The sequence below is a fragment of the Seriola aureovittata genome, chromosome 4, assembly GCF_021018895.1.
Source record: "Seriola aureovittata isolate HTS-2021-v1 ecotype China chromosome 4, ASM2101889v1, whole genome shotgun sequence".
Lineage (NCBI taxonomy): Eukaryota > Metazoa > Chordata > Actinopteri > Carangiformes > Carangidae > Seriola > Seriola aureovittata.
In genome coordinates, this window is record NC_079367.1 from 13,865,394 (window position 1) to 13,889,123 (window position 23,730).

At 39.6% G+C, this 23,730-nt stretch overlaps 1 protein-coding gene and 9 non-coding genes across 13 annotated transcripts in view; 9 read left to right on the top strand and 1 right to left on the bottom strand.

The window, feature by feature from the left end:
• The window catches only part of LOC130167812 (F-BAR and double SH3 domains protein 2-like), a 65,344-nt gene that overhangs the window by 9,920 nt on the left and 31,694 nt on the right, over window positions 1-23,730 (top strand). For all 4 annotated transcript variants that reach the window (XM_056374306.1, XM_056374309.1, XM_056374308.1 and 1 more), the window contains exons 3-8: window positions 8,940-8,985; window positions 20,621-20,700; window positions 21,052-21,196; window positions 21,337-21,470; window positions 23,190-23,244; window positions 23,449-23,577. In XM_056374306.1, the coding sequence (XP_056230281.1) occupies window positions 8,940-8,985; window positions 20,621-20,700; window positions 21,052-21,196; window positions 21,337-21,470; window positions 23,190-23,244; window positions 23,449-23,577 (589 nt within the window). The remainder of the gene's footprint in view (window positions 1-8,939; window positions 8,986-20,620; window positions 20,701-21,051; window positions 21,197-21,336; window positions 21,471-23,189; window positions 23,245-23,448; window positions 23,578-23,730) is intronic.
• trnat-agu (transfer RNA threonine (anticodon AGU)) lies at window positions 1,396-1,469 on the top strand. Its single transcript has one exon. It is a non-coding gene; the product is annotated as a tRNA-Thr (tRNA).
• On the top strand, window positions 1,726-1,799 carry trnat-agu (transfer RNA threonine (anticodon AGU)). The gene has a single exon. It is a non-coding gene; the product is annotated as a tRNA-Thr (tRNA).
• trnat-agu (transfer RNA threonine (anticodon AGU)) lies at window positions 2,227-2,300 on the top strand. The gene has a single exon. It is a non-coding gene; the product is annotated as a tRNA-Thr (tRNA).
• Window positions 2,727-2,800, top strand: trnat-agu (transfer RNA threonine (anticodon AGU)). Its single transcript has one exon. It is a non-coding gene; the product is annotated as a tRNA-Thr (tRNA).
• On the top strand, window positions 3,222-3,295 carry trnat-agu (transfer RNA threonine (anticodon AGU)). The gene has a single exon. It is a non-coding gene; the product is annotated as a tRNA-Thr (tRNA).
• On the top strand, window positions 3,551-3,624 carry trnat-agu (transfer RNA threonine (anticodon AGU)). Its single transcript has one exon. It is a non-coding gene; the product is annotated as a tRNA-Thr (tRNA).
• trnam-cau (transfer RNA methionine (anticodon CAU)) lies at window positions 5,466-5,538 on the bottom strand. Its single transcript has one exon. It is a non-coding gene; the product is annotated as a tRNA-Met (tRNA).
• trnat-agu (transfer RNA threonine (anticodon AGU)) lies at window positions 7,372-7,445 on the top strand. The gene has a single exon. It is a non-coding gene; the product is annotated as a tRNA-Thr (tRNA).
• Window positions 8,011-8,084, top strand: trnat-agu (transfer RNA threonine (anticodon AGU)). Its single transcript has one exon. It is a non-coding gene; the product is annotated as a tRNA-Thr (tRNA).

Below are 23,730 nucleotides of genomic sequence, written 5' to 3' on the forward strand. Positions count from 1 at the left end.
CTGTGACTCATGTTGCTTATCCTGTTGTGACTGATCTCAGTCTGTGTCCTGTAAACCATTGATCTCAGCTGTTTTCCCATGTTTGATCATTCCCTCTCTCTGCCTTTCAACCCATTGCCCCCTTTGCCCTCAACGCACACACACACACACACACACACACACACACACACACACACACACACACACACACAAACACATAAATACACACACAGTACACACTTAATGTCCACTCTCAAGCACTTAAGTATTTCCTGTCAGACACACACTCATCTGCAAGTCGGGAAAATTTCTTTCTTCCATTCGTCTTCATACACAGCTGATGCTGTCACTGCTTTTTGACTCGTGCACCGGACCCTTACAAACTTACACACATGATGGGCAGACAAAGTGGTGGGGTAGAGAGAGAGAGAGAGAGAGAGAGGTTATAGAAGTAGTAGTGCAGAAAGAAGGGGCAAGAAAGCTGAGTGCACAAAGCAAAAGAGGAAAAGATAAGAGTAAAGAAGGGAAGGGAGACATAAATGTGGAGGTGGAGGAAGGGTATGGAGAGGTTTTAAGGATGGATAGAAATAGACTGTGGGGAGAACAAATGAAGAGACGGTAAAACAAGGTTCAGTGGTACAGAGTTTGTGTGTCTGAAGATGCATGAATTGTCACACATAAAGTAAATCATATCCTTTCCTACAGTGACACAACAGATTGTTTAGTTACATGCAATTGTTATGATTGTTCTGTTTATTTTCATTCTGTCTTAAGAACACACACCACCATACAAAAATGCATAGTGGGCGTGGAATATTTCTAGCCGGTAATTGGGTTTCCATGTTTATGTATGAGGTCTATGCCACAGTGTAACCATGGCAGCATGAAAAGCCTAGACATGTCCAACAATCCCAGAGAGGATGTGTGTTTGTCAGTGTGTGTCTATGTGTGTACTGGTGATGACCTGAGTTCCAGAGGCCCCTACAAAAGTATACTGCAGTACTAACATACCGAAGCAAAAAAAGCTTATTTGGGGTTGTACATGAATGTGTCGGAGAGCCAGCATTCATATTTGCATTTGTACTGTATGTGTGTGTTTTGGTGACAGAACCAGAGATTGAAAGTTGAATCTGTGTGTGTAGGCATTAAAGAAATTGATATTATTAAATAATAATAATTTTAAATACTTCTAAATATATTGATTCACTTGACTCGTATCCATGCTAGAGACAATTGCTGCTACAGAATCAACTCAGTTCAACTTTTTGTCATTGCTTTCCAAGTTACAAGACATTTTGTGTGTTCCTTCAGAGTAAAGCCTAAATATTTCCTCAACTCGAAATGAGTCCAGTTTCTCAAGAAGCCGTTGGGCACACAGTTATAATGTTTTCCATTGGCACGGTATACATGTCAGCAGGCACTGTGGCTTAGTTGGTTAAAGTGCCTGTCTAGTAAACAGGAGATCCTGGGTTTGAATCCCAGCAGTGCCTTTTCTATAGGCAGCAGGATGCTTGTATCAGTGCTATTGATGCATGTAAAGAAAGGTGAGGGGATTTTCTTTCATTTAACCTTTTTCAGCAGTGCTGAAGGAGGTGCTGTGGCTTAGTCTATTAAATAAAGTAATAAAGTATAATTCAACAAAATACATTCATTTCATTTTTCAGCTTTTTTTCAAAGGTCAAGGTCATTGTGACCTCCAACCATCCCTTTCTTCTGAATCCAGCATGTGTCAATAGCAGTGTTGTAGGCGCTGTGGCTTAGTTGGTTAAAGCGCCTGTCTAGTAAACAGGAGATCCTGGGTTCGAATCTCAGCAGTGCCTTTTCTATAGGTCAGTACAAGTGAACTAATATCGATCTGCTGTTGTATATTACAATGGATTAGCTACAGTAACATTTGTGTCGTTCCAATCATGAGCAGTCATTTATATATCACTGCCATTTAAAAGGCACAGGAATCTAAACTAGCTTTTTTATGCCTATGCGCCAACAACAGTGGTGGCCAAAGGCATTATGTTTTTTAGGTTGTCCATCCGTCCTTCTGAATGTTTGTATGTCAATAGACGTACCATTCTTGTGAAAGCAATATATCAGGAAGGCCTTGAGGAATTTCTTCAGATTTGGCACAAATGTTCACTTGCACTCAAGGATAAACTGATTACATTTTGGTGTTGAAAGGTCAAAGGTCAAGGTCAAGGTCACGTCCATCCCATTCTTTTGAATGCGATCTTTGTCAGCAGCCTTGCAATAGGCGCTGTGGCTTAGTTGGTTAAAGTGCCTGTCTAGTAAACAGGAGATCCTGGGTTCAAATCCCAGCAGTGCCTTTCCTGTTGGTCAGTATAAGTGTATATATATCAATGTGATGATAGAGCGTTGTACCAATTGTTGATCAGGTATGGGAACATTTGTGTGGCTCCAGTCATTAGCATTCATTTGTGATCACTGCCTTTTAAAAGGCACAGGAAGCTAAACTAGTTTTCTTATACCTATGCTCCAACAACAGTGGTGGCCATAGGCATCATGTTTGCAGGTTGTCCATCCGTCCTTCTGTATGTTTGTATGTCAATTAACGTATCATTCTTGTGAAAGCAATATATCAGGAAGGCCTTGAGGAATTTCTTCAGATTTGGCAAAAATGTTCACTTGCACTCAAGGATGAGCTAATTACATTTTGTTGTTGAAAGGTCAAAGGTCAATGTCATGTCCATCCCTTTCTTGTGAATGTGATCTTTGTAAGCAGCCCTGCACGAGGCGCTGTGGCTTAGTTGGTTAAAGTGCCTGTCTAGTAAACAGGAGATCCTAGGTTCGAATCCCAGCAGTGCCTTTTTCTATAGGTCAGTATAAGTGAACTAATATTTATGTGATATTTTATATTACAATGGATTAGCTACAGTAACATTTCTGTAGTTCCAATCATAAGCAGTCATTTGTGATCACTGCGATTTAAAAGGCACAGGAATCTAAACTAGCTTTTCTATGCCTATGCGCTAACAACAGTGGTGGCCAGAGGCATTATGTTTTTTAGGTTGTCCATCCGTCCTTCTGTATGTTTGTATGTCTTTAGATGTACCATGCTTGTGAACGCAATATCTCAGGAAGGCCTTGAGGAATTTCTTCAGATTTGACACAAATGTTCACTTGCACTCAAGGATGAGCTAATTACATTTTGGTGTTGAAAGGTCAAAGGTCAAGGTCACGTCCATCCCATACTTTTGAATCCAATCTTTGTCATCAGCCCTGCAAGAGGCGCTGTGGCTTAGTTGGTTAAAGCGCCTGTCTAGTAAACAGGAGATCCTGGGTTCGAATCCCAGCAGTGCCTTTTCAAAAGGCAGCAGGATGCTTGTATCAATGCTATTGATGCATGTAAAGAAAGGTAAGGGGATTTTCTTTCATCTGACCTTTTTCAGCACCACTGAAGGAGGCGCTGTCTCTTAGTGTATTAAATAAAGTAATAAAGTATCATTCAACAAAATACATTCATTTCATTTTTCAGCTTTTTCAAACATCAAGGTCACTGTGACCTCACGTCCATCCCTTTTTTGTGAATCCAACATGTGTCAGGAGTAGTATCGGAGGCGCTGTGGCTTAGTTGGTTAAAGTGCCTGTCTAGTAAACAGGAGATCCTGGGTTCGAATCCCAGCAGTGCCTTTTTCTATAGGTCAGTATAAGTGAACTAATATTTATGTGATATTTTATATTACAATGGATTAGGTACAGTAACATTTGTGTCGTCCCAATCATGAGCAATTATTTGTGATCACTGCCATTTAAAAGGCACAGGAATCTAAACTAGCTTTTTTATGCCTATGCGCCAACAACAGTGGTGGCCAGAGGCATTATGTCTTTTAGGTTGTCCATCCGTCCTCCTTTGTATGTCAATAGACATACGATTCTTGTGAAAGCAATATATCAGGAAGGCCTTGAGGAAATTTCTTCAGATTTGGCAGAAATGTTCATTTGGACTCAAGGATAAACTGATTACATTTTGGTGTTGAAAGGTCAAAGGTCAAGGTCACGTCCATCCCATTCTTTTGAATGCGATCTTTGTCAGCAGCCCTGCAAGAGGCGCTGTGGCTTAGTTGGTTGAAGCACCTGTCAGCCAACAGGAGATTCTGGGTTCGAATCCCAGCAATAATTAAGCTCAATATTTATGTGTATTTGTTTGTGGATGCATGGAGTCCGCTTCATTGCATACTAACCCCAGTCAGCTGCACGCATTGTAGAAAGTGCTTGTTGCAGTGGTGGTGTTTGTTCGTGAGTATTAATTAACCATGTGAAAAGTGTTATAAATATGTCTATATGGATATTACAATGGAAATTTAGCAGGAAATGATCGGAGTTCTCTTTCTTTAAAGTGTTAAAAAATTCTCATTGAATTCAAACTTTTTGGTTTTGACCAGTTGACATGCTTTTAAAAATTCTTCCTTTTAAATCTTTCCCACACATCAATTCACAGTGGTCTCCAATCTAAAAATGTGTCTTTAAAATAATGGCATTGCAGCACTGTAGCTGGTTTAAGCGCCTGTCTAATAAATAGGATATGTCCAGTTCAAATCCCAGCAGTATCTTTTCACCTGGCAGAGGCACAGACTACCACCAATGACTTGGGAATAATGTTGTAAATCTTGTATATCTACTTTTAGAACTACAAATCACAATTCCCAGTTGCTAAAGAGTTGTCATCATTTATTCAAACAACTAGGCCTTGATGGCCAGTAAACCCCCTGCTCTTTTATCTTGTATAACATTTTAGTTTGGTTGTGGACATTGGAGGCTTATAAAAGCTGATTATGTCTTAAACGTGATCTATTCTAAGTTGAAAGAGGTTGCTGTGTTTTATAATTTTTTTTATACATCTGTCAATTTTATTTAAACACTGAAAGAGTATATAATTTTTCTGTTGCACACAAGAGCTTCCCTACAAAACAACAGAGCTGTGTTTGTCAGGACTTTGTACTGCAGCACGTTGATATTCACACAAAGAATACAAACGGCTGTCACTGTCGATCTAGTTAAGTTTGGAACTGAGCGCATGCATCTGTCCAACAACAAGAAGAAAGAGAACTTTAATGCCCTGAGTCAAGAGACAATTTCGACTTTCAAGTTTTCACATTCACACTATTATCTCTGATCATCAAGTGTCTTGCAGGGTGACTCATTTTTATCTGACAACTCACACAAATGTTATGATTATGTAGAACTGTTCCTGTGTAGAATAAATCTCTATCATTTTAATTTAACTAATTATAGTTATAGGAACTGACTCACCTAATTCTTTTGTAGTTTAAACAATTTTTAGATTAATTTTGAAGCTTGGAAATATGTGGCATTAAATGGACGTTTACCATTTGACTTTATAGACATTTCATGGGAAGTTGGTTTTAAGTTGCTTTTTGCTGAGTCTTTTTCCAAATGGTGTTTTAACTGTTCTGTGGAGATAGTATATCATGTTTGCTAAAGCGGTATTTGAAGGGAATATAAAAACACTTTGCCCCGTGTGAGGCTCGAACTCACGACCTTCAGATTATGAGACTGACGCGCTGCCTACTGCGCCAATGAGGCCTGCAAAGCTGCTTCAGCATGTGTAGTTTAGACTGCAGACTCACTACTGAAAGGGGGAGGTAGAAGCATCTGTGTGATCGGGGGAGGGAGCGTGTCGTATTTCAGCTGACATGCACAGGGGTGGAGTTAAACAGTAAACACGTGCGCCGGCCTCTCGCAGTAGATAATACTGCAGTTTTGTATGCGTCTCTCTGTGCAGGATTAAAAAGACAGGTTCAGTCATTAAGAATTTTAAGCCATTACACCTAGAAATCTGAAGCAGCCTCTGTTTACAAAAAACAGAGTGAACACAGCAGCTTTTACAGAAAATAATGCCTTGGGAAACATTTGACAAGAAGCACTGTCCTATTTGTTTGGGCTGTAATTAGCATAGAGAGAATTGGCAGTAATTATGTTGTCTACACTTACAAGTGTTGTCTTCCTTTCTGCATCTACCACCACAGTTTCCCTTCCCTGTTGCTGCTTAATTGTAGCTGCTAAGTTCCATCACACAGTCTGTTGTGTGGAGTTTATTTTATACAGCACTGATTTGGTGAGCTGAAGTTTCAATGAAATTTGGTACTGCAGTTTCAAACGTGTAATTTATTATTATCTACACACAGGATGTATCTTTGGGCTACATATATTCTAGCCTGCCTTAATAGATGATTTAAACATGCAGTTAGCAATAGTCCTAGAGCCACTGCGTTTTCAAAACAGTTAAAAGAAAGCAACGTTAGGTCCTTTAAGCCATGTTAAATTAACAGCCAGTTAATCAAATACTGTTCTGTTCTTTCATGTTGTGGTAGATATTTTGATTGTGGGTGAGAACCAGTTCTTGATGCCTGGAGTCATGAAACTGGTTTCTTCTTGCATTAGATACATTTTAAAGTGTGCGCTATGATTCAGTTCTCCAGACAAATATAGACTTTAGAGATTTTTTTGATTATAATTGACAATTACTCAATATAGGATTTCCTAATCTCTGTCATGCTTTTATGGCTGTTTTTATTTGTATTGGCCAATTCCAGTCATTCCCTGGAAGTCTGCCCAATCTTCTATTTTTTGTTTCCCAAGTAAGACTGATCTTAGGTCAGGCAAAGAAGTCACTTTCACAACAACCAAACCGTCTTAACAAAACCTGTGATTGAAATGGGAGCTCTCATGTGAGTCCTAAACATTAACATGTGAATGAACAAAAAGAGAATGCTAATGATCAGGTTATTTCTTAAACTGCTTTTTAAACTATGGCCCCATTTAAATGTAAAAACGCTTCCCATCCACACTGGTCAATATTTTCGTAAAGATATCCATCCATACTGAAAAAAACAGAGCAATAGAAAAATGTTCTCTTCTTCCCCTCAGTTGACACACCATATAACAGGCATTATTTGGTCTGGATAAGCTGGTTCTTGAAAGGCTAAATCTCCATCCTGTAACCTCCTGCTTTCAATGATGACTTATTTTGCATTTGAATATACCTAAACACAGAAGTTGGTCCTATTGTTTTCAAACAACAGGATTTAAAAAGTGATTTGAACATGGCTCATAAATGCTATGTGTTGACCAAAGTAAATTGTAAATCCTGTACTGTTTTGCTACTGCACTGAGTTGTTAATCAAATCGCTACTTGTTTTTATTTTATGCTGCTTTGTCATCTGACATAAAACATACAGCAACATTCAAGCCTTATAAAATGGCCAGGAAGACTTGGTGCCATAATTCAATATTGCCTAATGTCTTCAATTCTGTCTGGCTTTAAAAACATTAGATTATAGTGATTCAATGAATTGTATTAGTTGTATGGAAGCAGTTGGTTGCCATCCTAAAGACTATTTTCTGTGTTCAAGGCATGGCGCTGTGGCTTAGTTGGTTAAAGCGCCTGTCTAGTAAACAGGAGATCCTGGGTTCGAATCCCAGCAGTGCCTTTTCTGTAGGTCAGTGCAGGTACCCCATTTGTAACAATCCACAGAGAAATGACAGAGAAGTGAAGGGACTGTCTGCAAGAAAGATAGATAGGCAGATCCGCAAGCCATAAAGAGCTGTTTCTGTGTGTCTATGTGTCTATCTGCCTCACCGTGCTGATTTTCAGTCATTATTGTGAATGCTCTGATTATTACATGTAAAAAAAATTTATCTTTGTGTCATTTTTGGAACTATCTTGTTACAGCCTTGTTATGCAGTCTCACTGTAAACAATGTCTCAGAGAGGAGAAACACAACACACATTAGCTAAACAACAAAAACACATACTTGCAAACAGTATCAGAAACAATCCAGATATCTTAAAAGAGACTTAAAGTTTAAAGAAAATGTTGTGTGGTGTATCACAATTTAGCTAATACTCTTTTGTTTTTGTTTTTTTGAGAAGAGATGTTAAATATGATATTATCACAGTATCTTATTTACGTAGTATCGTAATTAGTATCATATTTAATTATAAGTTGTCTTATTCATGTCAAAGTAAATACCATTCTTTACTGGTCATTGACATGGCGCTGTGGCTTAGTTGGTTAAAGCGCCTGTCTAGTAAACAGGAGATCCTGGGTTCAAATCCCAGCAGTGCCTTTTCTGCAGGGTCAACTGGGATCCAAGTGAGGTACATTCTGTCATCAGACGATGTATCTTAGGCTCTTTGCTGTTGTCCATGTACCAACCAATTTGCCACGATGTTTGTGCTGATTTATTTGGCTTGATTTCCCATTTATGCATTAAATTATTATTATAATTAGTAGTAGTAGAAGTAGTATTAAATTGATATTAAATTGAATTTGTTTACCTCTGCCTGACAAGACATGCATGTGCACACACTTCAGTATGTGGTGTGTGTGTATCACGAGTTAGCTAATACAGGTGAGCAGTAATTTTCCTTTGAGAAATTATGTTACATGAGTATCATATTTAAATACGAGTAGTCTAATTTATATGAAAATATACAGGTTAAATGTCTTCAACTGGTGAGGCCATCTTCAGTATACATGCTTTGTTCATTCAGCACACATGGCCAGTACATTTATCTCTCTGTGTAATCGTGATCTAATGTTATGTTTTTCATTCTGCACATTCCTGGGCTGTGATAAGAACTTTCACTGTCTCTGCTGCCAAGATGTTATGTGACGTTGAGAGGACGAGGGGGACGTTTGTGCATGTTGTCGGTCAGAACTGGAACAACTTTTTTTTTTTTTGTTTTAAGGAACTGTCAGTCAATAAACAGACAGAATTTTGTTTATTCTTTTGTCCACTCCTGAATTGTATAAGGAGACTGAACGTGTTACACTTTGTGCTTTTTTCATTGCAATGCAGAAACTATTAACGAAACACATCAGATTTGTAGATTCTTCCTCGTGTGTTTAATATGTTTACGTCTGTCCTCTTCACCTTTTTCAAACACTTAAACAAATCTCTGTCTGTGTCTCTCTGTAGGAGCTACAGTCTGAAGAAGGGACAGCTGGAGAGGGACTATGCACAGGTAAGATCGACTTGGCTCATGCTGTATATGCGCTCAGCTGCATGTTTACAGACATGATTGAAAGTTGCCAGTTTAAATCTGAAATCTTGGAGAATGTGAATGAAGGAGGAGCTGTGATCTCCCTGAATAACTGCTGAGACCTACTCGCGTCTATCCATGTTGCAATACAGCTTTACTTGCTCACGCTTAGTGTTGGAGTTCAGAACAACTATAAACACTTTTGATTTCCAATATGGTTGTACAGCATGTCTCAAGACTTACTTCTGGAAGGCAATAAACCAGGATTCATGTGTTAGTCTGAGATTCAGTTCAATAAGTTGCTTTTGTGAAACTCTATTTTGAGGTTTCCTAAACCTGAACATTGCTTTGTTACAGGCCATTGACATGTTGCTGTGGCCTATTTGGTTAAAGCGCCAATCTAGCAAATGGGAGATTCTGGGTGTGAATTTCAGTCGTGCCTTTTCAACAGTCACATTTTGTTGTATTTGGTGTCTTGTGGATGAGAATGGGCAATCATCTCTGAATATCAACTTAACTCCTGTGCAAATGTAATGCTTTGAAAATGCAGTTTAAAATTATGTACAGAGGACTTGTAAGGATTTATCTGATAGGTTCAGGTTTGTCAACGTTTGTGGCCTGAGATTATACTCTTTGTAGCTTTTTAAATTTTTTAACTTTGAATATATAAACAATTGCCAGTATATCAGCCTTAGAATTCTGATAAAGCCTGACCCAAAACCTGCATTAATTGTCTAACATTTTACGGTTAGGGTTAAAACTGTTAAAACTGAGCATATTATCCACAGATCATAAGATTAAACCTTATAAAAATAGCCAGTTAGAATCTAAATATTTTGTGGTCTTACTCCATTGTCCATTGTTATTTCTAAATTAAAGGCAATCAGTTAATAGTGATTCAGTTTAATATGTTGCTTTGTTGAAACTCAGTTTTGAGGTTGCCAATTTAAACATGGCTTCTTAACCAATCTTTGACAAGGTGTTGTGACGTAACTAGTCAGTGTGCCACTCTTATAAACAGGAGCTCTAGGATTCAAATCCTATCAGTACCTTTCCTGCAGTGCAGCACACTTGTACTTGAGGACATTGGTGGTTGCTGAAAAGGGAAATGGGAAGTACTAAACAAATGTCAGTGCATTACTTTTAGAACTCTACTGAAGCCTGACCACAAGGCTCTGACCACAAGGCTCTGACCACAAGGCATTAATCACAGTTAAACTTGGCAGTTCAGCACATTTGTCACAGATTGAATTTAAATTGCTTAAACTGTTAAATGAATGCTTTAGGGTTTTTTTGTTTCAGGCAACCTACCACAGTCAGAATATGTGAGTAGCCAAACGCATCAGAAAAGATTAAGAAACTAAATAAAATGTGTGAATGTTCAAATGAAGGTCTTGAGTAATGGTTCAGTCCATCCTAAATTGCCACTTTACTTTTGGAGAGCCGAGTTTTCCCCTTGTGAGGCCTCAAGAAAAAATTGTAATAAAACTGATAATTGGCAAACCCCTCATGTAATTAGAGCACCATCTATTCAGATAGCATGCTTTAATCCCTTTTTAAGATTTGCCCCCCTTTTTTATGGTATGATTCGCAGAACTTTATTTCAAAAAACATTTTATATTGTGTATAGTATATATTGCGTCACTGTAAATGGAATAAATCACAAGTTCAGCTATATCACAAGGCTACATTACTTCAATTTTCAACCTATCGCTGTTTCTTTTCTTTTAATACTTAAGTGAAATTGTGAAATAGTTGTAATGCTTTTAATCTAATAGATAATATTCTGTATTGCTGCAAAACGCCATTGTGAAAACTTTACTGTACACATTTAAATTGTGTTGGTGTATATACAACTGTATGTAGATTTATGTAGCCATATGAAGCATCTCTTCCAATCTGTTGATGAAAACTGAATGTATGCTTGATCACCTCACTGAGTTCAGTGTTACCCATACAGTGATTTATTTGTCTTGGCCATATCAACATTTCCCACTACATATTGATTTTCTGATAGATTTTCTTTTTTACTATTTCAAATGTGTAAAATCTTATTTCATTGTAGACCTACGCGCACACGCATTGATTCGCTCAGCTACTCCTTGTCCCGCTCTCTCTCTTTCTCTCTCTCTCCCACAAACACATTGTCAATGGACCATCTGTCATAATCGGACTGGCCATCAGGAGCACTGGGAGAAATCCCGCCACATTGGTGGGCCGTGAAAAAAATCCATAAAGTTTTTCCATCCCTCTCTGTCTCTTTACCGGCTCTCTCTGTGTGCACATGAGAGTGTGCTGTGTGCGTGTGCTGGGACTGGGTTCAGTGGCCAATCACAATTTGTAGTCAACCTTCAACAACATATTTGTTTGACACAATGTGAAGCAGTCTGTAATCGTATTTGTCAGAAAGTATACTTTCTGACAAATAAGATTAGCCTAAACACTGTAGTTAAAATATGATTAAAATAAGATTTTTAGGGGAGGTACATACTGTAGCCAACATAGATAATGAGCTTCCTAAAATCAGACTTGCTCATTTCTTTTTGAGTAATTCTTCAAATGAATAAAAACTCTCACATGTTCTGCAGGCTGCATTTGGAATCACTTCCCATATTCCTGTTTGGTTATTCCCAGATGTTTCAATTTTTGTTTCTTGCTCTTTCTCTTTTTCTTCAAGGCATTCTTTCTTGCTGTTTTCAGATTTATGAAATGCTGCATGGTAATCGTGAATCTTAGAGACAGCTAAGGGTTTTTGCATGTTAATAAGCCCTATATCCACTCAGCAAGGCGTTGCCATTTTTCAGTGTATACTGCTTCTTATTCTTGCCAGTAGCAATTCTACCTACCAAGCAGCCCTAAGTGATCTCAGTAATCTGAGTAAACTTCTCTAGCAGGCAAGATTTCAATCTCAGAACTCCCACTTCCCAACTAGAAGGTCTGATCTCTGTACTAGTTCATACAGCCACAATCTGTCCTCCTCTTTTTCTTACTGAGGGCTTAAAGTCAGGCGGACCCAAGTAACAGCGTAAACTCATTCAGTAGTTCCTGGGGAGATCAGAAACGGCATTTTATACAGCTTACTAACATTTCATACACAAAATGACCAATCAAATAGAAAATCCCAATGAAATCATTAGTTGTTGCCCCGTTAAAATCCACTACTAGTCTTACATCAAGGAAAGAGTTGCTTTACTGTACTGCTTTAAAATGCTTCTCTAATTTTATTTTAAGATTTACGTTTTTAGACAATGAACTTGAATCGCATTGAAATAAGATAATGCTAATGTTGATATAAATTAAACATAGCTTTTGATCTCTTGAAACTGAAAACTATTTCAAGCTAAAGGGCTATATCATCAACTATGACATCAGTATTCAGACTTGAGGGAAGATATTTCTTTATACTTTTTCAACACGGCGGGAATGACTGAAGAACGCCTGCTTCCTCACCATAAAATTATTTTCACCCATAAGACAGACACTTTGTAGTGTGCTGCAGATTTGTCAGGGCACACAAAACCAAAATAACTTTCCCAGTAGAAGTCTGCGTCAGCATACTCGTCTTACTAAGCATTAGTTGAGCGATGTCTAAGTAGAAACCAAGCAGGGCCTGTCGCCAACAATGTGAAAAACTATCTGATTTCTATTATATTTTGAGGCTGTTGAGCTTAAGCTCCCTTCACATGCACATTCACACACACATCCATACAGACTGTGAAAAAATGCTCTCAGCTGCAAAATCTTCCTGTAGTGTAATGAAAAACATTCTAATACATTATCCATCCAGCTCTTAACTAGATATTAACATATTCACTCTATGCAACCGTCCACACAAATATATTTGTAGCCCCAATATCCATATATATACAGTATATACACAAGAGAGGATGTGATGGAGAGAACGAGGAGAAAAGTGCTTGTGTGGGTGCGTGCGTGTGTGTGTGTGTGTGTGTGTGTGTGTGTGTGTGTGTGTGTGTGTGTGTGTGTGTGTGTGTGTGTGTGTGTGTGTGTGTATGTGTATGTATCTGTCCGTGCGTGCGTGTGTGTGTGTGATTCGTCATTTGCATGTGGTTTGAATGATTAAGTGTAAATTTCCTGTGGTCAACCTCTCTGGTTTCAGACACTCATTATCTCCCTCTCTCCCTCTCTTTGTTTTGTTCTTTCTCCGTCTCTCACTATTCTCCCTCTGCACTGTCTTGTTCACCTTAGAAATAGAGGTTGCCTAGCAACAACCCCCCTACTCAGTAGGACAATGGATTCCTTCCTAATTGTAGGTGTGTGCATGTATGTGTGTGTAGTAATGTGAGGGAATGTCGGAGAACAGGGATTTCTTTTATAGATGCTTGATGAATGGGAAATAGATTTTGTTTCAACATCTGATAAGCAAACACATTCTTTGTCCCCCTTTCTCTTTTATCACAATAGCTTTGTACACAATAGCAATAACACAACAGCATTTTATTATGGCACATCTGCCCTTGCCTCTTGTCTCTCTCTCCACTAGACACTCAGGTGGTCGACCGCTGGCGGTTACTCAGGGAAACTCTGCTCAGTCATTGGCCTCCAGACAGAAATCCAGCCAGTCAGCTGGTCCAACATAGAGACAGACAGAGAGAAAAGTGAGAGGAACAGGGGGCAAGCTGAAAGGGACAGACAGAGAGGCAGGGAAAGAGACAGACGCAAGCATTGACAAAACAGAGAAAGAGCTAGTGAAAAAGAGCAGAGTGGTAGTGTAGAGAGGGCAACAGAGCGAGAAAGAAAGTGAAGATGCTGTCGTTTAAACTTTGTCCTTTCACTGTGTCAGACCAGACATCCCCTCTGTGAAGGAGCGGGCCACAATTACCAGCTGTCAATCAAAAGCTCAATGTTTCTGTGTGTGTGTGTGTGTGTGTGTGTGTGTGTGTGTGTGTGTGTGTGTGTGTGTGTGTGTGTGTGTGTGTGTGTGTGTGTGTGTGTGTGTGTGTGTGTGTGTGTGTGTGTGTGTGTGTGTGTGTGTGTGTGTGTGTGTGTGCAAGTGCGTGCGTGCGCGTGCGTGCGTGCGTGCGTGCGTGTGTGTGTGTATGTGTTGGCTATTTGTCCTGTATCCCCCTCCCACAATCAGCATTACTGGAATAGTTTTAGGCTGGGGTCACACTTCACTGTACTGCCCAAAAAGGCCAGCCTGCTGTGGCCGTTGCTGTGTGCCGTGTCCCTCCGCACACCCAGAGTGCGCTGTTACATGTAAATCAGCTGTAACATTATGGGTTTTTTCATGGTCTTTAAGTTCTGTAACAAAATTACCCTCAGTAGATAAACTGTAAATGTTCTTTGTATTTACATTTTCTTTCTTTCCTCCTCCACCTCTTCTCTCTGTATTCCTCTTACCCTTCCTGCTTTCCATACATTTACACATAGTGTACACAGTGCGTACTGGCACACATGGGTTATCTTATTATTCATGTATTTATCTCTATGTGTCCAATATTGCACCAATATTTGATCTACATTGAGTTTGACAAGGTTAATAGATGGGAAATAAGTCAGAGGACACAAGAGATAACAATCAGGAAATTGGTGATTTCTCTCTTATCTCCGTTTTCTCACACACAAACACACACACATATACATACATCACACACACACACACACACACACACACACACACACAGAAACATTGAGCTTTTGATTGATGGCTGGTAATTGTGGCCTGCTCCTTCACAGAGGGGATGTCTGGTCTGACACAGTGAAAGGACAAAGTTTAAACGACAGCGACACAACATTTCATTGCTGTCTGTTGCAATCCTTTTATTTTAAGAACAAACACTGTCTTCTTCCTCAACCATTCACCTTCCTCTCACTTATACCCTGACTTTACCACAGCTTACTCTGCAAATGTGGATGACAAAGACAACCTAACCTATCACACACACACACATGCACACTCACGCACACACATAAGCAAGGCAGAGAGCTTCGAGGCAGAGAAGTGCAGACAGGAAGAGACGGGAGTGAAAATCAAGTATATTGATTCTGCAGGAAGTTGAGAAAGTAAGGGGTTGAAAAGACAGACACACAAAGCAAGGAGGAAATCAGAAAGAGACAGCAGCAAAAGTGACAGAGCCAGAGACAGGAGAAAATAAGATAGTGGAGGAGCGAGAGTAAACAGAAAGAGGAAGTATCAAGGTAACTTTCAGCTGTTGCAGTTGTTTGGCAGTTTGAGCAACTGAGAGAACAGGGACAAACAAATGGAAAAAGCAGAGTTGTGAAGGGATGTATGAATCATAGAAACTGACTGACAGTCAGTAATAAATTATGATTTAACAATATCTTCAGCCCTTCTTCTTTTTCTCTACATTTCTTTATTTCTTCTTTATGCAATACTTAATACAATACCTCTCAATTATATTCGCTCCAGAGTGATCATCCGTTGCTGTTGTTTTAGACAGTTAAGACAAATTTTGTTTGTGGAGAGTGAAAGTCAACAGTAGCCACACAAATTAACTTGCAGAGACCATTTTACAGTGATGCAAATAATTACAGGCTATTAGCTTACTAGCTGACACACTTAACTGACCATGCTTAAACATAATAGTCAACATTCAATGTTTCTTCCTCTTCCTTTTCATTTTTCTATCAACCCTTTCTCTCTCTCTCTCTCTCTCTCTCTCTCTCTCTCTCTCTCTCTCTCTCTCTCTCTCTCTCTCTCTCTCTCTCTCTCTCTCTCTCTCTTTCACACACACACACACACACGCAACGGTCTCCTTAGGATATCCTGCTGTCTGGGTGCCCTGTTTGCCACTCTGATCACAAAAACAGGAGGTATGTGTGTGAGTGTGCCTGCTTTCTCTATACGTGTTTGTGTGTGTGTGTGTGTGTTTGTGTGTCTGTGTATGTGTGTGTGTGTGTGTGTGTCTGCGTTACAAGGAGCAGTTCCACCTTAGCCAGACCACATAGGAAGGGCAGAGGGGTTGCCATAGCAACGTGCTGTTCAGGTGGTTGTCAGGTGATGACAGCAGAGAAAGAGGGATGGAGGGATGAGATGTCCTGCAGAAAATAAAAAGAATGGTGCTGGTGGAGGGAGGACTGAGATACAAAGACGGAAAATTAATGAAAGTGTAGAGGAAAGAGGAAAATGAAGAAAAAATTGAGGAGATAGAAGGAGAAGCAGAGATAGAGTGGAAATGGAAAGAGGGGAATCCAGAGGGAGGCAGTGAGGGGAAAATGAAAAAGCATCAGAAACCCTCCCAAGTCTGCCAACAGCACTTCAGTGAAGCCGTCACAAATCAGTCACTCCGTGTGCTTCTCACCATTCAGTCATTGCCAAGTTTAGCTGCCATTGCTCTTGCTCGGATAGCAGGCCTGTCACCATAGACTCATCTCAAGAGGCTCTAAATTGTGTGTTGGCATTAAAAGGTAGTTACTGGTCGCTGTAATTATTCTTCCCGTTCATCGTGGCTTTGAAGTGACCCCTTCCTAAGACTATTCTAATGTAAGAAATGGGGGTCAACCAGCAGTAGAATTTACTGGGGATTCAGTGGGAACATAGGCAGACTCTGTATCAGGTTGTATGTATGTTCCATGATTGTGGTCACGTAGGGTGGTCAAATCCATGACAACCATGACCACTTGGCCACCAACAAAATGCCATATGTGATCAAAGTAAAAATATCAGTCGTTTATTCACACATATAATTAATATTGATCTGGCTTTCCTAAACATCATAAAACTAAGTTCCTGACAAGTCGTTTGCTTTGCTAGGAACATCTAGCTGAATAGGCAACAAAGCTCAACCAGGCATTTTTTTTTAATCGTGACAATTCCTATCGATCTCAGCAACAGAGAGTCACAATGCCTTCTCCCACACAACATCATCAAAACTGTCTGTCCAGCTTAGATAATGTTGCAAAGAGCTCTCTCACACACATACTCAGATTGAGAGAATTGTTGTTGGTTGTTACACAAATAACCCTAGTTTTCCATTGACTTTTCTTCTGTCCCCAGGTTCTTACAGTGGAGTAATGTAAAGGATCGGTGCATAGTCAATATGAACAGGAAGAACGATTACAACAACCAGTAATGCTTTCATTGTGCATGTGGCCATATGAGCATTAAGATAGACTTGAATAAATGTAAACTTATGCTTTATTGAACTCTCATATTCTCCACAAGAGGACTCTAATGATGGCTAATTCCAGATGTCTGACTGGACAAAGACCAAGATATCTCTTGTCATGTGTTATTGTCAGTGTTTCCCATACATTGATTTTATTTCAAATGGCCAAAATCTGCTTTAATTGTAGGGCTGTGCAAAATGCATTGACTCGCTCTGGCCCTTCTTGCCTCTCTCTCTCTCTCTCTCTCTCTCTCTCTCTCTCTCTCTCTCTCTCTCTCTCTCTCTCTCTCTCTCTCTCTCTCTCTCTCTCTCTCTCTCTCTCGGACTGGGCATTGGGAACACCGGGAGAAATCCCATTGCATCGGTAGGCTGGTGTGCCGTGAAAAGACTGTCCCTGTCTGTCTTTTTACCAGCTCTCTCTGCATGCCTGGTTGTGCATGTGAGTGCCAGGACTGGGGTCACTAGCCAATCACAATAAATAATCAACCCTCACCAAACTGACCCCAGTCAGAAAAGGTCACTTTTTGTTTGACACCACATGAAGCAATGGAGCTCTATGTTTTGTTCAGTAATTTATTTGCCACAAAGTACCTAATTAAAATCTTTGCATTAAAATATTTACCATGTATCAGGTATTATTTTAAGAAAGCAGCTGTCAGCTACCGCCACAAATAGAATCTAATTCTGTGAAGAACAGTACACTATGTATCATGTTTTGACTGTTTTTTCATAAAAGTGTAGGTAGTAACATCACCTATGCTGCAGCAGGTTTTATGTGTCTGGGATTTGGGTAACAATCCTTACAAGAGATTTAAATCAGTAAGGAGCATTGTGGTGCTGAAGTCAAGCTGTCAAATCAGTCCTCCTGTCAGTCTGCCAGGTCACAGTCAGTAGCTTTCTTAGCTGTCCATCACTGTCCTCACTTACACACACACAAATGCACACATATAGTTTATACATACAACACATATAAATGATCCATGTTTACACAGCAGGAAGGCAATTACATCCCTGGCATTTCTGTTGCAATGTTAATGTTAATGTTGTATGTTTCTCCAGGCCTCCTTCACACACAGTTTCTTTTTTATAACAGACACACACACACACACACACACACACACACACACAGAGTCTCACAGTCTTTCATCAAAACCATCCACACCCACTCCACCCTTCCCTAGAGAGTGACAGAAAGAGAAGTTGACTATTCTTATAATAAAATGTGTTTCCGCATACATTAGACAGTGCAGTTTTTTGTGCCACAGGTTTTCTTTGTGTGTGTGTTCATGTGAACATGTGTAAGTGTGAATTTACTTCATCTCATATTTTTTCTGGCACTTACAGCTCTCACTGTAGCTTAATGTACTATAAATAAGGCTGATGCTCTGTCACCAATTCCTGAGGTAACCTATACAGTTAGCTTACAGGAAGAAGTGGTAACCAATTTCTAACTATGTTTTAACTCGCATAAGTCAGTTTGTATAGTCAAAAACTTTTTGATACATTCTGTAAGCACTTTTCTTAAATAGTAATAATTATTTATGTTTTTATAATGTAATAATTTATAAAAAAAATGATTAGACAATGATTTTACAAAAATGATTAGTCAAGATTATAACTGAGTTTGTGCTGAAAAAAGGATACCATGCATGTGGGGCAAGTCAATTTAAAAGGTATTAAACAAAGACAAAAATTGAATGCATAGAAAGTCAGCAAAAATGGACCAAAAAGAACCTGGACTACTTGGCCACTCTTCACTTAATAGCAGCTCTGACACAGTATGACGCCCTTCACACTTAATTTACTTCAAAATATGCTTTCCGTTTGCTGCTAATTCACCCAACTGCAGAGGTAATGGGGTGAGATTTTTCTTTTCTAGAAGAAGGCTCTCTTTTCTTCTAGAGGATTTAGATGGTGGAAGCCAGGGGTCACTGGGGCCATTGTCTCCCTCAGGACACAGTCTTGTGGGTTTGCTGGAGGGAACCAAATTTCAGAGATAAGACGAGAGAGAGAGATAGGTGATTCAATGAGTGAGAGAGAGGATTGGAAATGTTAAAACAGAGACAACCAAACAGCTTGACATGAGAGAGGGGGAGAGTGGCAAGAGGATGAAGATATGTGGAAATTAATGTTTGGGTTATGGGGATGAGGGAGCGACAGTGTAACATTTGCAAAATCAGCCCGTGAGAAACCTTATGTCAGAAATGGAAAGTGAAATATGGAGATGGAGAGAGAACATAAAACGGAGAGTGGGTGATTGGGAGACAAAGGAGGAGATTTGTGAACAGAATTGGCATCAGATTTACATGGAGATCTATTGTATATGGAAGTGTGATGAGTAGTATGTCCCTAAGATCTGTTGGTCCTGATTGGGTTGCTGTTGTTGTTCTGCTTTGTTTTATTAATGAGGATTTGCTCTCCAATACACACACACACACACACACACACACACACACACACACACACACACACGCACTCACCCAGATACACAGGCACACAAGGGCAGAGTTGTCGCCACTGACACAGTAACCCAGTCCAGAAGATGTAGGTTACCCTTTCTTGCAGGGCCCTCGGGTTTCTGCTCGTACACACTGGAGCTGACTGGGGATTCACTCTTGCTGACACAGAGCTGGTCCATTTTATAGTGGTATTGTTTACTGAGTGTTAAAGTCAGGATTTTGGCTGTGTGCTTGAAATAGAAATACAATATAACTGTAGAACACAAAACAAAGAAGAAAATGAAGTCCAAATCAGCCATTGTAGAGCTGTTCACACTCAGAGGAGTAACATGGGATATTGTGCGTCTTGATCTAAGTGCATCTTCTTACCTCCCAAAGTGAACTGTAAAATATGTGCAGTATGCAAAGTAAAATCTACTAAACCTTTTCCTTAATCTCAGTCCTCTAAAAGAGCTCCAATGGCTTTATCTGTGCCAACAAAGGTTACGTTTTGAAAGACTTGGACCAGTGTTGCAACAGATTCTTAAAATCTCTGCATGCATTCTTGTAATTAAAATACTTAATGCCATGGCTGGAAAAGCACTTGTGGTCACTCTGGTTGGGTCATGGTATAAGCACATTAAATAATGCACTCCAGTCCTGATGTCTACTCCAACTAAAAACGAAAATATTTGACTCGATGAAGCTTCACGCTGTCTCGCTCTCGCCTCCACCTTTTCTCTTATTTTCTTACATAATATTATCAGTCATTAGTAAATGTGTGCCAGTCAAGTAAAATATTTTAATGTGTTTGTATACCCCATGAACTGGGAGTAATAGACATAATTTTTTCTTGTCTCAGGCAGTCTGTATTTTGGACAGAGTGCAAACAAGTTGAGTCAGAATCCATTCTGCAATATTCAGCCTCATAAACGATCATTTTCAAGTTTTTCATTGCAAAAGGAGAACTCATGTTTTCTGATAGCATCAAAAGGCATCTTCTCCAGGGATTTGGCATGGATTCTATATTCAGATACTCTAACTTTAATTATTCTCAATCCTTTATTTTTACTCTTCTGCTTTCAGGCTCTGCAGAAGTTAGCAAGTCAGTACCTAAAGAGAGACTGGCCTGGAATCAACCCTGATGACCAGAGAACAGACTATCGGTAGGTTTGTGTGTGTACAACCATATTTCCATTAAGCTAGGGGCAACAATCTACTTCTGATCACGTCTTCTGAATGACCCCACTACCTCCTTTCGTTGGTTATTATGAAAGCCAGAAATGAGGGAACTGACTCTTGCAACTACAGCAGCATTTTCCACAAATTTTCTTTCTGGTGCAAGTGCATATAATTTCTTTCTTTCTCACATTGGTAGTCACACACTGGCATGGGGAATTTAAAAATGTAGCCACTCTGCAGGAAAACTCAGTGATTTTATTAACCAATTGCTTTAGGGACTATGAGTTATAGAACAGCAACTGAGCAGTGTTGTTGTGCTTTTTCTCTCCAACTAGGAATGTGTATGCAGTGTGGAGGTCCTACTTAGAGGGTACAGTGCAGGTGAGCCAGTCCAGGCTCAATGTGTGTGACAATTACAAGAGTCAAGTATCAGATCCCGCTAAGACTGTTAGACTCTACAAGGAACAGCAACTCAAAAAGGTGAGTGAATGTTGCAAACAGTGGGAGATGGTCAGTGTTTCCTGAGGCAATCTCTGTTCTTTATCCCTCTCTACAACATCCTTCCATGTTCTCACACCCTTTCTTTAACAACTTGTCTGTCTTCCAATTTCCCTTCATAGACCATAGATCAGTTGAGTGGCATTCAGGCAGAGCTGCAGGAGTCGGTAAAGGAGCTGGCCAAAGCCAAGAAAAAATACTACGACTGTGAGCAGGTTGCCCACGCTGTACGAGAGAAGGCCGACATAGAGGCAAAGTAAGTTCCCCATGTCACTGTGCACATGTGTGTGTGTTGGTGAGGATGTGAGTAAAAATGAATATGCTGGGGTGTCATGTGTCGTATTGGTCTAAGCAGGCGCCCCATGTGTAGAGGCTACAGTCCTCGCTGCAGTTGGCCCCGGTTCGAGTCCCGCATCGGACGGCCTTTGCTGCATGTCATTCCCCCTCTCTCTGCCTCCTTGTTTCCTGTCTCTCTCTACTATCCTGTCCAATAAAAGCCCAAAAAAATATACTTAAAAAAAAAAAATGAATATGCTATGAATCAACAAACGGTGTCCATTGTCAGAAAAAATACAGAGAGAGAGAGAGATTTTGGAACAAAAGCCATGTCCCTAAGTGGGAAAAAAGGCTGATTTTTGGGTCAGTGGTTAAGATAAGGATTAGATTAAGGTAAAGGAAATGAATGTAAGTCTATTTAATTTCCCCAAAAGTGACACTAGTGTGTGTATGTATGTGACAAAGTGAGAGATTGAGAGAGAGCGAGAAGGAGAAGCATCATCATTAAGGCTTTATGAGAGAAAGTCAGACAAAGAAAATGCAGACAAACACCACAAGTGCATACGTAGAGAATCTTAGTTTGGTAAACTATTGTGGTTGCACATTTGTTGGTGTGAATCCAACCAATAAACTAAACCACAATCATGTCTATGGATATTTAAAGCACATTTTGTTTCTGCTGTTTTCCTTTGTTGGACAGATAATAGCTCTACCAGATATAAAAGGTTTTCTCTCTTGCTTTCAAGGCAGATTTATTATTTTGCTTTTTATAACATTGTAAGCTGAAGAGGCTTTCAAATAGATAGACAACTGAGTGGCAGAATTTCTACTGTAAGAATTCAACATTTTGGAGCTTTGTAGTGTCGCAGTTAGTATTAAAGTTTGATCCAGTGTTGTTTTCCTCCTAGCCCAAGGTAGCACTGGCTATGGTGACATTTTCACTTCATTGCATCGATTGGCCAGTCAACTCTGCTCTGGTCTCTATCACTCAGTAGAAAGTCAAAGCCACAGGAATTACTGCTGCATCGCCTCTGTGCCTGTGTGTGTGTGTGTGTGTGTGTGTGTGTGTGTGTGTGTGTGTGTGTGTTTCAGTAGGGCAAAAATAGCTATTAGCCATTGAAGGAACACATAGAAGGAGAATGGTGTGATGCGGAGACACTACACACACTGCACACATCACATTGAAACACATCACAAATACAGTTTAAGTAAGTGACAGACATTATCACACAGCCATAATGCATTTTCCGTCTATTTGTGTCAGAGATAATACCGTATAATATACATGGTCTGTTTTCATTCATGTAAACACAGTAGAACAGAAGAGCAGACCTAATGCAAACACACATGCATGCATGCATACGGCCTCACTCTATCATTTTTATCAGGCGGGTCTTTCTGATGTCACCATCAATATAGATAAATCATGATTGCAGGTTGAGATTTATTGGCGTCCACCCGCAGCCTGTTCATGGTCAATTTATGACGACTGCTCTGAATCAGAGGTTAGAGATCAGAGTTATTACATTGGGGAAATGCCTCTATCTGTTTCTCCTTTCTATCTTACCTTATTGTTAATATGTTTTATTAATCCATCAATATGAATGAATCTAATGTCAACGTGGTTGTCAAAAAAATAAAACAATATGCTTATATGTTTTTTCAGATTAACTTCTTTGCTTGCTGTTGTTTTTTTCAGGTCTAAACTGGGTCTTTTTCAGTCAAGAATTAGTTTACAGAAAGCAAGTGTAAAGGTAAGAGGCTCACTCACAAAGACACAGACACATCACCTCTTCTAAAGGCAGAGCTTTCAAGGAGACTCTTTTAACCAAAAACAAAAATGATTTCACTTTGTTCAGAACCTAAAAAGAGTCTTGTGTACTCCACTTAAACCTTGAAGCCCCACTCTCTTTCTGTAATGCAATATTACAATATTGTCTGTCTCTCTTTGGTTTCAGTTGAAAGCTAAGAGAAGTGACTGTAACTCCAAGGCGACACAAGCCAGGAATGACTACTTGCTAACGCTAGCTGCTGCCAACGCTCACCATGACCGCTACTACCATACAGATCTACTGCACTGCATACAGGTATTTACAGAAAGAAAAAATTGAAAGCTGTGAGTTATGTGTGAGAGAATGCACAAGTCCTTTCCATGAATGTAGAGATTTTAGTTGAACTGTGCATTTTTCTAAATAAACAATCCAGCAGGAGACTCTCCGCTGTAACCTCATTTTCCTTCA